This window comes from Chrysemys picta, chromosome 2, assembly GCF_011386835.1.
Source record: "Chrysemys picta bellii isolate R12L10 chromosome 2, ASM1138683v2, whole genome shotgun sequence".
Classification (NCBI taxonomy): Eukaryota; Metazoa; Chordata; order Testudines; family Emydidae; genus Chrysemys; species Chrysemys picta.
Genome location: NC_088792.1, coordinates 41,491,850 through 41,506,318, shown reverse-complemented (window position 1 = coordinate 41,506,318; position 14,469 = coordinate 41,491,850). Strand labels below are relative to the sequence as shown.

Here is a 14,469-nt window from a genome sequence, read left to right as displayed (position 1 = left end):
GTGCATCAGGGGTGTGGGCTCAGGCCCCCATGATGCAGTTTTCTCTATCCCATAATTCCAAGGGCTTCTGACTGCGTTTCCTGCCATTTTTCAGCTGTGACTGTAAAATTTGTGCCCCCCATCTCTGCCTGAAAGTATGGACCCTGCTCAATAGGCTTGTGATAAGCATTATGAACATAACAGAGCTGATCCTGCTGTATTATATGAGCTGCAAATCTGAACAGGACTCCATGCTGCCTGCCCTGCTATGTGCCATGGGCAGAAACAATTCAAGATTGATATTTGCATTACAGTGCTGCACGTGGTGGACTGTCGCTATTGGGCTCAGGAAACAAGCACTGAGTGGTAGGATCGGACAGTGATGCAGGTACGGGATGACAAGCAGTGGCTGCAGAACTTTGGTATGCACACAGCCACCTTCCTTGAACTCTGTGTGGAGCTTGTCCCCACCCTGCGGTGCTAGGACACCAAAATGAAAGCTGCCCTAACAGAGGAAAAGCATGTGGCGATCGCTGTGTGGAAGCTGGCAACTCCAGGCTGCTACCAATCAATCATTAATCAGTTCGGAGTTGGGAAGTCCATTGTGGGAGTTGCAGTGACTCAAGTGTGCAGGGCCATTAATCACCTCCTGCTATGAAGGTCAGGGACTCTGGGCAATGTGCTGGAAATCGTGGATGGCTTTGTGGCAACTGGATTCCCTAGTAGCGGCAGGGCGATAGGTGCCGACTTCTCATCCATACCACGAGCAATCTGCTTGTAAATGTCAAAGTTCCTATGGCTGGATCAGAGCTGCAACTGCACAGCGCTCTCTCTCCACAGACCCAGCAACTCCTGAGTACTCCAGGCGGGAGCACATTTGCTACAGAAAGCTAACATGGTCAGGTGGAAGAAGCAATGTGAGGAAGCGGAATTTCAAAAATTCCTGGGGCTTTAAAGGCGGAGGGGTGTATGCCTGTGTACTTGGTTGCAAGGCAGTGGAGTAGAAACTGTTCACCAGAGCAGTCATGATGGGCATTATGGGACACCTTCTGGAGGCCACTTAGTGACAAGCAACCGCTACACTGTCTACACTGACACTGCCTTGCTCTAACTTTGTTGCAAAAAGCTCTATGCAGCTTGTCGAGATGGTTATATGATGTCGGCGTAGCAGGAGAGTTAGATTGGCAGCAGGAGCATTGTTGTGTGTTACATCTCCACAGTTTTGTCAAAAAAACTTAATTAAATAGAGAGAGGAAACCCTAATAAAATATTCCCATTTATTTTGAATTACTGTTCTTTCCACATCAACTATATCAGCACTTCACTACAAAACAAACACTCCCATCTTCCATTTTGATCAAGGACATTGATTAATTAATTAATTAATTTGTTCTATTGTTGAATAAATTCTCTATTCTGTATGGTTATAATTTTTTAACGCCTATTTATCAGCTGTTAAGTGTCAAAAGAGGATAATGTATCATCACTTTGATTTGTATGTTTGTGGATGTTTACTTAGGCTTAGTTACTTTTGTAACTTTATTATTGGATTCCAAATTAATATATCATTTTGCAAGGGTAGAGTATAGTCAATATATTATATCACAATCTGTTACTAATTCATGGTCATTCCTGATTGATGTTGACAGGGCTGGGAAAGACATGGTTTTTACTGTTACTTGATTGGACATACATTTGTAACATTTTCAGAGGCAAAGAAAACCTGTGAAAGGAGTAAAGGTTATCTAACAACTGTTGGAGACAGGTATGGAAAACACTTTTACATTTGTGCTTTTGATGGAATAATCTTAGAACTTTCTAAAATACTTAAGAACTTTTCAAAAAAAAATTCTAGTGTTAAAACAGATAAATATAAAAAGTTTGAATTAAAACCAAAAATGTTCTAGTTCATGAGAAGTTACTCAGAAAATACATGTTTTTTTCAGACTAAATATTACATTTTGATATGTTCACTTTTGACAGTTCTCCAAGCAAGTAGAAAGTAAAACCATTTGCATCTGTAGCTCTACAAAATTACATTTGAGAAGAAAAAAAACCCATTTTTGTTTTGGAAAAAAAAATCGCATTTCTGCTTTACCAGCCATGCCATGGTTGTCTCTGCTTTATAAGAGCTAGTGTTCAGTACAGCACAGGTACTCATGCTACAAACTATGTAACCCAAAGAGGCATTTTCACGTAAAAACAAATGTTATTGAAACTAAATTTTACGAGTGTATCACAATAGCTTGGGGTGCTAGGGCCTTATAAAAGGGTCAGCAATACAAGGATTATTCAGATCCAAAACAAAAATCCAAATGCAATTTGGTAAATTAAATCAAAGCCTAGGAGGGCTTTTAGAGCAGAGTCAGCATGAGATGATGGCATGAAAATGAAGAACAAAGTGGGAATTAAGCAGAAAGAGAAAAACACGAAAACGTCAGAATGAGAGCTGGTAGCACATGAAGGACCTGCAGGTGAGAGACAGCGATCCTGGATGAAAGAGAGGGCTCAAGGGATAGTTTGAAAGGGTCTGGGAGAATGGAGAAAGTGAAAGAGGGATATACAATAGTAAAGGACACTGAAGACTGGAACACCATTAATGCAGCTATAGAGAGGGGATGGTGCCTCGCAGCAGAGAGGAAATATACCTGTGCCAGCACTTGATAAGCTTTTGAAATCTCAGTCATTTGTGGACATTACAAATTATGAGAAAACCAGGTTTAATCTCAGTTTGCCACTTCCTCTCTTTACAGATATGAGCAAGCCTATCTAACAAGTCTGATTGGGCTCAGGCCTGAAAAATATTTTTGGATCGGTCTTTCAGATGTAGAGAAACAAGGGACTTTCAAGTGGACTGACGGTGAAGAAGTTCTGTTCACTCACTGGAATTCAGCAATGCCTGGTATGTTTTGTCATAGGTATTTTGAATGGGCTTGTCTACTTTGTGCAGCATCACACCCCACAGGTGTGTGAATTCTAATGCAACATTGAAACAGGGCTGCCACTTCCTGAGCAGTCCCTCTTGGTCAGAGTGCCCATTGCAGTGGCCTCCCCTTGTTCTTCCTCCTACAGGGCCACTTAAACTCCCACAGCCTTTCTTATAAGTCCTGCCCCCTCCACTTGGGGCTGGTTTAATGCCCATAAACAGTCCTGCCCATAAATTCCCATCACTGCAATCCAAAGGGTCACACTTATCTCTGGTTCTTCCACCATCCACACAGAGTGCTTTTTCTGATACAGCCCGCTCTTCACAGGGTCGCTTCTCATAGCTGTCTCTCCCTGGAGTTCAACTTTCTGGTTAATTGTATCTAATTTGTATATTAATTCAAGTTCAGCAGTCTCGCTTTGGAGTCTGTTTTTGAAGTTTTTTTGTTGTAAAATTGCCACCTTCAAGTCTGTCATTTGCAACAAAGCCTGATGCCAACTCTGTCCACATATCTATCGGGCTTTGTTGCAAGGAAAGGTTGCACACCATACAACATAAACTCTAACCCAGGAACCTATCCTTGCAACAAAGCCCGATGCCAGCTCTGTCCACATATCTATTCAAGTGACACCTTTATAGGACCTAATCACATCAGCCACACCATCAGGGGCTCGTTCACCTGCACATCTACCAACGTGATATATGCCATCATGTGCCAGCAATGCCCCTCTGCCATGTAAATTGGCCAAAACGGACAGTCTCTACACAAAAGAATAAATGGACACAAATCTGACATCAGGAATCATAATATTCAAAAACAGTGGGAGAACACTTCAACCTCTCTAACCACTCAGTGACAGACTTGAAGGTGGCAATTTTACAACAAAAAAACTTCAAAAACAGACTCCAAAGAGAGACTGCTGAACTTGAATTAATATGCAAATTAGATACAATTAACTTAGGTTTGAACAGAGACTGGGAATGGTTGGGCCATTACACTAATTGAATCTATTTCCCCATGTTAAGTATCCTCACACCTTCTATGGATCATCTTGATTATCACTTCAAAAGTTTTTTTTCTCCTGCTGATGATAGCTCATCTCAATTGATTGGCTTCTTACAGTTGGTATGGCTACTTCCACCTTTTCATGTATAAATATCTTCTTGCTGTATGTTCCAGTCTATGCACCCGATGAAGTGGACTATAGCCCACGAAAGCTTATGCTCAAATAAATTTGTTAGTCTCTAAGGTGCCACAAGTACTGTTCTTTTTGCAGATACAGACTAACACGCTGCTACTCTGAAACCTGTCATTCAGAAGCAGAGTTTCATTTTGAAAATTAGGTGGTTTTTTTTTAAAGTGTGGATGAAAAGACACCCAAAACAAAAGATAAAACAGAAAAAAATTAATTTCAAATGGAAGGAAATGTTTCTTTCAACTCAAAATCATTTTTTCCCATTCTTTTCATTTTGGGGAGAAAAAAAATGGAAAAAAGATCATGTAAGTTCAAATGGAAGTGATTTTTTTTCTGATTTTTCAATTAATTATTCACTCTACTCTAGATCAGACGGCCTTCTTTTTTAAAAAGTGTTGATTTGAACATTGTAGGAACAAAGCCTCTTTAGAGAAAAAAGGATTTTAAAACAACAAACAGTCTTCATGTATATCTATCATAAATGTCTTGTCTTAGACCCTGATGTTAACCTATGCAGGCCTAACTTCTTTCAACTCACCCAACAGTTTATTATGTCTCAGTCTGGTTCTCTTCAATCAACTATTGCCTTGAGAGTGTGCCCCTCTTTTAACTTGGCTATAGTTCTTTTGTTCTTCTGTGTTGCCATTTTGCAGGTTGGCTGAAGAGGAGGTCAAGCCATCCAAGCTAATACTTCTGGCATTGTCTCTTAACAACACTTGAATGTTTCCTGAGAAGTGGCTAGCTTGAATCATTCTTTTCTTTCCTGCCTGTTTTCCAAGACAGCTGTCTACTGAATTAACCCAATATATTCATATAGTTAACATCCAAAAAACGAGGCCAATATATATTATTCACAAAGTATTACAGAGCAGTTCCAAATCTGTCACAAATGGCTCTATTGCTAGTTTTGGTACTGCTATGAAAGATGTCATGAGTGATCTGCTGTTTACATCAGCTTAGTCGGCTTTTAACCCACCAAGAAAAAAAGCCAAAACGTAGGATCAGAATCCCGAAATTTGCTATTGTTGTTTATGGACAAGTATCACAGACCACTAAATACTAGGGGCCTGATCCTCCTTTGGCCTGCACAATGTATAGCCATTTACACCAGGGTCAAGTGGGTGTAAAATGCTGTCATTCTGATCTGGTAGCATTTTCCATTCACTTTTCACTTATTTTTGCACCACTGCAAAGAATCAGGCTCCAGGTCTGTGTAGCCCGTGTCTCATTGACCTACCATGAACATCTAATAGATTTCTCCTTTCAGGGCTACACTCTCCTTAGCTTCTCTTGGAATTAAAAGGAGTTTCCCAGGCTCTGGGTTGTGATTCCAAACTATTTTCTGTTTGTCCAACTAGCCAGGACTGAAACACTTCTCCTTATTGTGCTTTTGAGAGACTAACCAAGACTGAATCCATAGACTCATAGAAGATTAGGGTTGGAAGAGACCTCAGGAGGTCATCTAGTCCAACCCCCTGCTCAAAGCAGGACCAACACCAACTAAATCATCCCATCCAAGACTTTGTCAAGCCAGGCCTTAAAAACCTCTAAGGATGGAGATTCCACCACCTCCCTAGGTAACCCATTCCAGTACTTCACCACCCACCTAGTGAAATAGTTTTTTCTTAATATCCAATCTAGACCGCCCTCACTGCAACTTGAGACCATGGCTCTTTGTTCTGTTATCTGCCACCACTGAGAACAGCCGAGCTCCATCCTCTCTGGAACTGCCTTTCAGGTAGTTAAAGGCTGCTACCAAATCCCCCCTCAGTTTTCTCTTCTGAAGACTAAATAAGCCCAGTTCCCTCAGCCTCTCCTTTTAAGCTATGTGACCCAGCTCCCTAATTTTTGTTGCCCTCCGCTGGACTCTCTCCAATTTGTCCACATCCTTTATGCAGTGTGGAGCCCAAAACTGGATGCAATACTCCAGATGTGGCCTCAGCAGTGCCAAATAGAGGGAAATAATCACTTCCCTCAATCTTCTGACAATGCTCCTACTAATGCAGCCCAATATGCCATTGGCCTTCTTGGCAACAAGGGCACACTGTTGACTCATACCCAGCTTCTCATCTACTGTAATTCCCAGGTCCTTTTCTGCAGAACTGCCACTTAGCCAGTTTGTCCCCAGCCTGTAGCAGGGCATAGGATTCTTCTGTCCTAAGTACAGGACTCTGCACTTGTCCTTGTTGAACCTCATCAGATTTCTTTTGGCCCAATCCTCCAATTTGTCTAGGTCACTCTGGACCCTATCCTTACCCTCCAGCATATCTACCTCTCCCCCCAGCTTAGTGTCATCTGCAAACTTGCTGAGGGTGCAGTCCATCCCATCATCTGGATCATTAATGAAGATGTTGAACAAAATTGGCCCCAGAACCAACCCCTGGGGCACTCCGCTTGATACTGGCTGCCTACTAGACATTGAGCCATTGATCACTACTCATTCAGCCTTTCTATACACCTTATTCATCCAATCCATACTTTTTTAACTTGCTGGCAAGAATACTGTGGGAGACAGTATCAAAAGCTTTGCTAAAGTCCAAGATATATCACGTCCACCACTTTCCCCATATTCACAGAGCTAATTATCTCATCATAGAAGGCAATCAGGTTGGTCAGGCATGACTTGCCCTTGTTGAATCCATGTTGACTGTTCCTGATCACCTTCCACTCCTCCAAGTGCTTCAAAATGGATTCCTTGAGGAACTGCTCCATAATTTTTCCAGGGACTGAGATGAGGCTGACCGGTCTGTAGTTCCCCGGATTCTCCTCCTTCCCTTTTTTAAAGGTGAATACTATATTTGTCTTTTTCCAATTGTCCAAGACCTCCCACTATCACCAGAAGTTTTCAAAGATAATGACCAATGGTTCTGAAATCACATCAGCCAACTCCCTTAGCATCTTTGGATGCATTAGATACGGACCCATGGTCTTGTGCATGCCCAGCTTTTCTAAATAGACCTTAACCTGTTCTTTCGCCACTGAGGGTTGCTCACCTCCTCCCCATAATTCCTTAAATATATACTGCAGTCAAAGGTATTTTAGCTCTTCTTTCACAATCCTTACAAGGGTAAAAGCTACCTTGTGTAGAGAATGAAAGGAGGATGGATTGGATAGAAAAAGTACTACAGAAAACTGGCTGAAAGATGTTGGCTAGTTTGCAGGCATGTGTTTTGCTGCCCTCAGATGGTTTCTGTATCTGCTTTCCATACTCCTATCTATTCATCCATCTTGTTCCTCTTATCTCTTTATTACTGGGTTAGACAGCTTGCATTAAGATTTCTTTTAAATAATATAATAAATATGATAAACAGAACCACAGGAAAGTTTGACAAAAACTGATTGCTTTATGGAAATGGTCCATGGAATATTGTTCCAAATGGCTTTCCAGCTCTGAGACCACATACTGCCAAATAAAGAATGTGAAAGCCAGGTGAGTATGTGGGTGTGTGAGCATTTCAGAAGTTATTTGTAGGATCTTGATCATTTCAAGATGACAGACTACCAGCTACTTGTATTGTCACAGAAAAGACCTAGGCAGGGTGTCCTTTAGATACCAATGATTGCTCATACATTTGAGATTTTAAATTTTTAGAGAAGGAGTTAAGATGCTGGACAACTCCGATCTCAGTTTACATGGTTCACTTTGCAAAACTCCTTATTCGAGCAGCCAGATAACCATTACTCAATTCCAATACAGGTTTCACTCTCATAAAACATAATAAAAGGAGATATGCAAATTGCAGGGGGAACAAAAAGAAAAAAAAGTGTGCATTTTAATTTCATTTACATCTCATGAAGGAAGAAAGCCAGGGTGTGTAGCAATGAGAACTGGAAGTGCAGCTGGATTATGGCATGTTCAGGACTGTGAAGAAAAGGCAAAATTTCTCTGCAAACAACCAGCTGAAGCAATGACCCTTCATCCTCCTGTTCCAGAAAAAAAATCTTACTCCAAATGCCCCATGGGTTGGGATTCAAACAATAACATCAGTTCATGCTTCAAAGTAAGTATTAAATTTCCAAACTAATAATGAACTGGATACATGCAGATAGATACAAAGAAAGTCTAAACTTCAGAGACTACCAGGCTATGGTACAAACATAACAAGCTAGTGTATAGACTATGTATGGGTCTTGTTTTAACTGTCAATTATCAGTGAAACAGCCGACTATCTGAAGAGGGCATTCTGTAATCCAATTTAAATATGTTTACTTCTATATAATTAGCTATTCGATTTCTCAGATTGTATTAAATCCCCATACAGGAAAATAGCTAAGATGTCTTTTTTTTAATGCATATAACATAATATACAGTGTTTAATTGTAAAATATATCATTAGCCTTTTGTGAGAGAAGGAAACCAAAAGAAATCATGGCTTGAAGCTCGAGATTTTTGTAGAGAGATAGGAGGAGATCTGGCTGCCATCAATAGTGAAGAAGAAGAACAAGTGATACAGCATTCAATAGTGTAAGTATAGGCATCATAATTGGTCTTTCAGTATAACAATATTGCAGTATAACATGTTGTATAACAAAACTAAAAATGCTCTTGGATCCTTCCTAAGATAGTCAGTTGAAAATCTATTAAGATGTATAGTTAGGTTTATTAGAAAAAGGGTTGAGTCAATACAAAAACTTCACAAGTGAAACAGACTTGTTATGTACTAATTTCTAAGTGTGGTTGGGAAGCTTCTAAGATTGATTCAGATGGTACAAAAAACTTAAGAACAATGGGAAGAAATGAATGGCCAATGTTTCCATTTAGGACTCATTTCTAACTACATTTCCTAGAAATGTAGGCGAGGAAGGGACCTCAAGGTCATCCATTTTCCTATATTGAGGCCAAGCCAAATATATCTAGATATATCTGATATCTATCCATGGTTCTGAAAATTTCCAGACTACTGTACTCTTCTCAGGAGTCTGACTTGTCTTGCATAACCCCAAATTTCATCTCACTTAAAAACTACTTGGTTAAAAATCAGACATAAAAATACAAAAGTGTCACTGCGCACTATTATTGAAAAATTGCTTACTTTCCTATTTTTACCATATAATTATAAAATAAATTAATTGGAATATAAATATTTTACTTACATTTCAGTGTATAATATATAGAGCGGTATAAACAAGTTTGTAGGAAATTTTAGTTTGTACTGACTTCCCTAGTGCTTTTTATGTAGCCTGTTGTAAAACTAGGTAAATGTACCCCCTGGAATACCTCTTGGTATCCCCAGGGGTATGTGTACCCCTGGTTGAGAACCACTGGCCTAGACTGTTCCTAACAGGTGTTTGTTTAACCTGTTCTTAAAAACCTTCAGTGATGGGGATTCCACAACTGCCTTGGTGACCTATTCCAGTATTTAACAATCCTTATACTTAGAATGTTTTTCCTAATATCTAACCTAAATGTCCATTGCTGCAGATTAAGCCAATTACTTCTTTTCCTAACTTTAGTGGACGTGGAGAACAATTGATTCCCATCCTCTTTATAACAGCCCTTAATATATTTGAACACTATTACTAGATTCCCCCTCAGTCTCCTTTTCTCAAGGCTAAGTATACCCATTTTTAAAGCTTTCCTCATACTCAGGTTTTCTAAATCTTTTAACATTTTTTGTTGGTCTTCTCTGGACTCTCTCCAATTTGTCCACTTTTCCAAGTGTGGCACCCAAAACTGGACACTGTACTACAGCTGATGCCTCACTAGTGCAGACTACAAAGGGACAATTACCTCCCATGTCATACAGACGATATTCATGTTAACGTACCCAATAATGATATTAGCCTTCTTAGCAACTGTATCACATTGTTGGCACATATTCAATGTGTGATCCACTATAGCCTCCAGATCTTCTGCAGTGCTACTGCTTAGCCAGTTATTCCTCATTTTGTATTTGTACATTTGATTTTTCTTTTCCAAGTGTATTACTTTGCACTTGTCTTTATTGAATTTCATCTTGTTGGTTTTAGACCAGTTCTCCAATTTGTCAATGTCATTTTGAATTCTAACCCTGCCCTCCAAAGTTCTTGCAACCCTTCCCTACTTGCTGTCATATGCAAATTTTATAAGCAGACTCTTCACTCCATTATCCAAGTCATTAATGAAAATATTGAATAGTAGTGGACCCCTCTACATACATCCTCCCAGTCTGACAGTAAACCATTGATAACTACTCTGTGACGATGGTCTTTCAACAAGTTGTGCACCCATCTTATAGCTGTTTCAGCTAGATCTTATTTTCCTACTTTGCTTTTAAGAATGTCCTGTGAGGCTGTATCAAAAGCAGATATATCTCATCAACTCCGTCCCCTCTATCCACTAGGCTAGTAATCCGATCAAAGAATATTTGCTAAACCATTTTCAGACAAAGTAGTAGTTCATAATCTATGTGGACTTTTTTCCTAAAAGAAGGCAACAATGAAACATTAAAAAAGAAAAACAAGTTAACAATTTTTTTCATCAGCATTTGTCACACAAGGGAATATTTTGCGTTGCTTTGATGATTATGAAAATTAATGGGGGCTAGACGCCTAACTGTGCTTTCTGCTTTTGAAAATTTCCATCAAAGTTAGTTGATGGTAATTTAGACTTGAGGCGTCTCCTATACCGAGGTGTGTGTCAACACTTCACTACCATGTACCAGAATATTTATCTGCAGATCCTGACACAATTAATTTAAATTATTAGGTTTAAAGTTCTGAGTATTTCTCTAAGCCTCCAACAGATATGAGAGATTTGTATAGAGAGCCTTCAAATTTGCTGAACTGCTGTAAGTACTAACATTGATTGTGTATAATGATGACCTATATCCTGTTATATTTATGTGCTATTCTATTTCTATCTCACATTTTAGGGACAAAGGACTGTCATTTCGGCCTTTCTGGATTGGTTTATTTTGCCTGGATCCTGATGAGGGCTTTTTTTGGAGCGATGGCTCTCCAGTGAGTGATTTCATTTTTAGCCGTATAGCTGTCTTTCTAACTTCATCATCCTTGGAGCGACTGGGGGCCAGTTCAGTAGGGATATGGACTGAAGATGACTATAATATTCCAGTAGGCCATCAGCTCACTGGTGAAATGATTGGACAGCAATCCACTCAGTGTGTTCTGGAATCCAGTGGGGCCCATTAGTCTTTGAGATTATACCATCAAAACAAGGGGTAGTAGGGACTATTGAAGGACCCTGACTACTGGCTTGGAGACAATTATATTACTGTAACAAAGATATAATAAAGTCTGTCCAAAATGTATTTAGTTACTGCATGCAGATATATAATGCAGTTCCCATTCCCCAATTAATTTTTAGCCCCACTTGATATCTCTTCTTACAAAGGCTGAATATGTTGCTTCCCTAATACATCCATGTGGTGTTGGCACAAAAAGCAAGAGCCTGGCTTGAAATTAAACCTGGGTGTTATCGCCTCTCTTGCCAGTGAGAGCATAATTTTTGTCCCTCTTTAAGAAGAAAATAAAAACCAAATTGTGTTTCTACTATAGATGAGGTACAAAAACTGGTATAATACTGAACCTAATAATGAGCATGGTATTGAATATTGTGGAACGGTCAATGAAGAGTTTTCCATGAACTGGATTAACACACACTGTGAACATTTTAACGATTGGATTTGTCAAATAGAGAAAGGTAGGTTACGTTCTATTTTAAATTAGAATATTAAACAAAAAAACAATGACAATTAGCTGGACTAATTAGATTAAATTGGTATGACCCTGAGAATCATTCTTTCCATAAGGGGACATGCAGCGAGACTGAGATACAATGGTTCTCACAGATATAGTGAGATGGAGTTAATTCAGACCTTAAAACAATGTCATTAAAGTCATTCATTGACCAAAACACACAGAAAAGGAGACAGAAAAGAACAGCAAACAGAAAATGCAGCTTCTATCTCTGGTGCTGAGTCTTACCTGCAACCTCACTGTTGTAGATGCACAGACACAGCACCAGCTGTTATCAGCCACTCTGTGACCTGGTAAACTTCGATCAGCATCAGGTTGTTTAGGGTGTTGCTTTCGCTGCCTCATTACTCACAGGCTCACAAGAGTATTGCAAAAGAGATTGTCTTAGTTGCTTAAACTCATCTCTTATTAAACAGAAGATAAAAAAAGAGAGACAGAGAAAAGAGAAGAAATAAGGAAGGAAAAGGACACATGAGATAGGGGTCTCGCATTTCAGATTTAGCCAGAATGGGTGGAGGTGGCAAAATCATCTGGGTCCCTCTCTCTGGCCCTGTCTATTCAGCACATCTCTCGGGATCAGGACAGTGAAGCTCCAATGGTGGCACAATGGATCCTGGGGTCCCAAGAGATGGTAGGGGTGGCAGCCACGCTGGTAAAGTTCAGTCCTTTAAGTCCACTCTTCTAATTATTTTGACCCTCCCTCTGAAGTCTCTTTTAAGGACCGCAAAAGGGAGTGATGGGCAGAATAGCCCACCACCTCATCATTTTGTCCACCAGTGAAGCCAAATTTCCAACACACCAATTTTGGTCCATTCATTTGAGATTATACCATCAAAACCATTTCCAGTTCCATCCTCCTCTGTTTACCAGTCGCAATTTCAACACAGTCCTTGGGTTGTAGGAGTAGACCTGTGTTTGGACTAATTCAGTCTTCCTGGCTTTAACTTTTGCTGACTTTCATAACCAACTTTATGTAACAGACTGAGTTGGGCTTTTGTTACTTTGGAGAATTTTGAGTACAGGCCTCTGCATAATATCCCTCCCCTCCCCTAGGCTTTTAAGGAGGCAGCGAGCTGTCCTGTCCTTCCCCTCTTAACATCTTTGGAAGGACAATCTAAGTAGGTCTTTGTCTAACAAATCAACTTGTAAGAATGTTGAATAGACAGGCTACTCCCCCGCCCCCTATCCAGCTGCAAGACTCAAAATCTGCTGTAGGGCTGAGAGGTGCTAGGCCACCAGCAGTTGTACCTCAGTTCTGGAGCATCTTGAAGCCCTATAGTTAAAGGACTAGCAGCAGTGGAAGAAACAGCAGAGTTCCATTCCTATTATTGCTAAAGTGGTCGGAGCTGGGGAGTCAATCTGAACATACCAGTGATTTGGAGCATACCACTTACTTCACTGTATTTTCCCTCTTACTCTTCCCAAAGGCATAAGTTAGTTTCACCCCCCATAAAACACATTTTATTACACAAATATAAAAGTAATATATAGTGTAATTCATATGTTGGATTGCTAAAATCCAGTATATTGGAGGGATTCATGCTTTCTCTAAACTTAAAAACTTGGGGGCTCAAAATAATATTTTGCTGAATGAAAAAATTCCTTTAATATCATGAGCATATGTCAAAAACATAGAAAATTAATTTTTCCTTTCCTTTACAGGAACACTACTTAAACCAGAACAAACAAACTCTCCTGCCAGTAAGCTCCTGTCTATTTCATCTTACCTGGAGAATAGTACAGTATAACAAGAATAGCCTACCTTAATGCACACTAGGTACAGAACATGGAGTTTCATTATTTATCTTGCAGAGTATGAAGTCACTGAAGATGGATGGATTATATATGGGGGCAAGCAGTATTTTTTCAGCACAGAAAGTGTCCCGTTGGAAAAAGCTAGGGAGTTCTGCAAGAAGCATTTTGGAGACCTTGTTGTCATTGAGAGCAATAGCGAAAGAAAGTTTCTATGGAAATATGTAAGCAAACACTTTATTACTTAATTCAGCACAGTCAGCCTATGCCACATATGCTTATGAAATACAGGAGAATGTGCATTTTCACATCATTTCTCCACTACAGTGTCTGTAATAATTTGAATATTAATCGAAAAAGGACATATATAAAGCAGCTTCTTAACAGAAAATTAAATGTTCAAAATAATAGCTGGCAGATCCTGCTGCTGCTCCACTTATTAGGCTCAAAAGTCAACTATACCTGGTCTTAGTCAATTATACTCCTCTGAATCCAGTGGATGTTTTGCTTGAGTCAGGTGTTGCCCAATCAGGCCCCTGAAACTTTCAAAACATTGCAAGTGCGGGAACTAACATAGTTACTAATATCTTAAAATCACTATTGCAAAAAAAAGAAATCACTGCCTTAGGCTGGTGCTTTTGGTGTGTGAAAGAATATGAACAAGCAGAGAAGGAGATTTTGAGGCACAGTTAATTAGCGGATTGATCTAAAAGAAAAAGGTGCTTTTTTACCCTGAACAACCTAAATCATTTAAACTAGATTCTTCTTAAAATTAAGGAAGGAATACTTACCCTTCCATGCAGCCTCACCAGGGCAATAATCTCCTTCCTGGGAGGCACTGTGCAGCGCTGCACACAGTGCCCCACAAAGAATTCTCTTAAAATCAGGAATATGCTTGCCAGGCTGGCTTGGATCCAT

General features: G+C 39.8%; 1 protein-coding gene across 1 annotated transcript in view; it reads left to right on the top strand.

Moving 5' to 3' along the window:
• LOC112058636 (macrophage mannose receptor 1-like) overlaps positions 1–14,469 on the top strand; it is a 53,433-nt gene that overhangs the window by 19,061 nt on the left and 19,903 nt on the right. Inside the window, exons 10-17 of the mRNA XM_008162794.4 lie at positions 1,629–1,744; positions 2,733–2,881; positions 7,900–8,102; positions 8,439–8,566; positions 10,956–11,043; positions 11,599–11,743; positions 13,462–13,500; positions 13,612–13,775. Of these exons, the coding sequence (XP_008161016.2) occupies positions 1,629–1,744; positions 2,733–2,881; positions 7,900–8,102; positions 8,439–8,566; positions 10,956–11,043; positions 11,599–11,743; positions 13,462–13,500; positions 13,612–13,775 (1,032 nt within the window). The remainder of the gene's footprint in view (positions 1–1,628; positions 1,745–2,732; positions 2,882–7,899; positions 8,103–8,438; positions 8,567–10,955; positions 11,044–11,598; positions 11,744–13,461; positions 13,501–13,611; positions 13,776–14,469) is intronic.